Here is a 2,500-nt window from a genome sequence, read left to right as displayed (position 1 = left end):
CGGTATCTGGCGACTTCATACTGAGATAATTGCTTTCTCTGTAGCCATCAACAACATCCTAGTGAGATAGAAAGAAGAATAAAAGCAATGACCTTGATGTTTCTTCCTAATGCAATTAACTTTCACAATGAATGACATGGTATTTTCCTAAATAAAAATGACCAGTTCTCTTAAAGACTATGATAACAACAAGTAGTTTACCGGGACATTGACATAATGTAGTTGGGGTTCGTCTTTTCGGTTCTGGTTCTCAAAGTCTGGACTGGACAGCATGTTAAGGTAGTCAGTCTCCTTTTGGAAGCGCTCCTCATTCATGAGCACATATGGATCATTCATTGTCATATATTGCTGTAAGAGTAATACAACTCAAGTTAAACAGTGGCCCATACATATATAATATGTATAGCATTATTCATAAATCTGGAAATTTTCTGATTGATTTCTGAACACAAAAAAGAAAAAAAAAAAAGAGAAGCAATTGAAAATCTTCAGCACGATAAACTTCTTTTAACTGATGAGTAAATCTATGATAGTAGAACAAAAACAATAGCTACAAGAAGTGCATATATTATAAATATAAAAGTACCTCTTTCAGATCAGGTAGCATGAGTATTCCTAATCTTTCTGCACAAAGGCTAAAGGTTGGGCGTTCTAGGGGCTCTGCACTCCAACAATCAAGAAGGAGATTGTATCTGAAAAAAAAAAAAAATTAAATCCATCGATATAAAGGTAATAGTACCTCAAAGATTCTAGTCCAATTTACCTCCTTTACAATAGTAACTTACTGCCTTTTTCATTCTGTAAACTAAATCACTTACATCTCTTGGTTTGCATATTTGGGCTTGTCCATTCGATTTCCATCTTCAAGGAAGGTCAGAAAGTCCTTGTTCACCTCTACACCTGGATAAGGAGTTGAACCAAGAGTGAACAGTTCCCACATCGTGACTCCATATGCCCACACGTCACTCTGCACACTGAAGATGCGATCACGAATGGCTTCCACAGACATCCATTTAATAGGCATCAAATCCTGTTAGTGAAAGAGATGTACTGTAAAATTCAAAAATATAATGACCTTCACATTTTATCCTGACACTACCCTCTTATAAAACAATAAGAGTGACAAAATAACTCATTGACTGAGAAAGAAATAAACAGTATGGATGGAGAGGATGTTCTATCTGTCTGATATGATATCCTGCACAAATCCGTCTCTTGAGGCAACCTTTAAGCAAAGAAGAATCTCCAACTTTCACCGAAACTCATTTCACAAATTCCTAAATCTCCATTTGATTTTCAGCAGTGCAGCGAAATGACCCCAGAAGAACTATGACTCCCCCTTTGGCAAACTCTTCATAGCCACAAGTATGATAGATGAAGTTTGTAATATAGGATACTTCAATTAATGTCAAATAATCCAGAACACAACTTCCACCTTATCTTACAGAATATACTAATATACACCATACTTACATCTCCCTTTTTCATGTAGATATCCTTTTTGTACATATCTCGTGACAATCCAAAATCACTGATCTTGACTACATTATTGTCTGCCAGAAGGAGATTACGGGCTGCAAGATCTCCATGTAGAACCTAAAATATAATATAACGAATAGATCAAATATTCTTACCTTATAAAAGACTTTCCATGTAGTATAAAACAGAAATAATTATCAATATATGAAAGCATAAATATGAATTTCTCACTGCAAAGGGCAAAGAACAAATTACCTTTCTGCGTGAGAGGTACTCCATGCCCTGTGCAACCTGCCAGCCCCAAGACACCAGATCACTTGTGGTAAATGGTGCAGTTATCCCAGGAATAAGGCCAGTGTCAAAGGTGAAAGGGTTCCCTTGCGAATCTACTCCAAGGTCACTTACGTGGTTAGAATCTGTGAATGATGGAAATCAAGGGATATATTTCAGATAATGTTTACATTCATGTATGTGAGTGTGTGTGTGTATGTGTGTGTGTGTGTGTGTGTGTGTGTGTGTGTGTGTGTGTGTGTGTGTGTGTGTGTGTGTGTGTGTGTGTGTGTGTGTGTGTGTGCATATGTGTGTGAATGTACGTGTGCATGTAGTACAGTAAAAGCCACTTACCAGTTGGAGAGAGAGGGAAATGAGACGTCGGAGACATAGGGGAAGCTGATGTGTGAAGCACTGTCATATCTGTATTGACAATCTGTTGGTTCTCTCGATAGTATCCAACGGATCTTTGATCAGAGGGAGTGTGTGAGCTTTTGGAATTCCTGGCATCCGATATGCGAGAGCCCCCAGATGAGTTGTTCGTCATCTCCCCAGGTTGAGACTCACTCACTGAACGGTTGAAGCCTTTACTGTATGCTGGATTGTCTGCATAATGCTGTGGTAGTCCTTCCGGCCTCGAACTCCCATTTGAAGAGCTCGTAATAGAGACTGGTGACTGAGGCGGAGAGGAAACATATTGGTGGCCATGGGGAACAGATGATAAGTTGAACTTTGATGCAGTTGGTGCCAG

At 38.8% G+C, this 2,500-nt stretch overlaps 1 protein-coding gene across 6 annotated transcripts in view; it reads right to left on the bottom strand.

Moving 5' to 3' along the window:
• Positions 1-2,500, bottom strand: part of LOC122263838 (vascular endothelial growth factor receptor 1) — a 30,166-nt gene that overhangs the window by 1,744 nt on the left and 25,922 nt on the right. For all 6 annotated transcript variants that reach the window (XM_043032471.2, XM_043032475.2, XM_043032474.2 and 3 more), the window contains 7 exons: positions 2,104-2,500; positions 1,735-1,895; positions 1,474-1,596; positions 819-1,030; positions 587-692; positions 202-348; positions 1-58 (listed from right to left, as the gene is read on the bottom strand). The exon at positions 1-58 is cut by the window's left edge and continues 151 nt beyond it; the exon at positions 2,104-2,500 is cut by the window's right edge and continues 43 nt beyond it. In XM_043032471.2, coding sequence (XP_042888405.2) covers positions 1-58; positions 202-348; positions 587-692; positions 819-1,030; positions 1,474-1,596; positions 1,735-1,895; positions 2,104-2,500 — 1,204 coding nt within the window. The remainder of the gene's footprint in view (positions 59-201; positions 349-586; positions 693-818; positions 1,031-1,473; positions 1,597-1,734; positions 1,896-2,103) is intronic.

Source organism: Penaeus japonicus, unplaced genomic scaffold (genome assembly GCF_977035675.1).
Source record: "Penaeus japonicus unplaced genomic scaffold, GWHDUDI00000001_assembly GWHDUDI00000018, whole genome shotgun sequence".
Taxonomy (NCBI): domain Eukaryota; kingdom Metazoa; phylum Arthropoda; class Malacostraca; order Decapoda; family Penaeidae; genus Penaeus; species Penaeus japonicus.
Note: the sequence above shows the minus strand (reverse complement) of the source record. Positions and strands in the feature narration are given on the sequence as shown.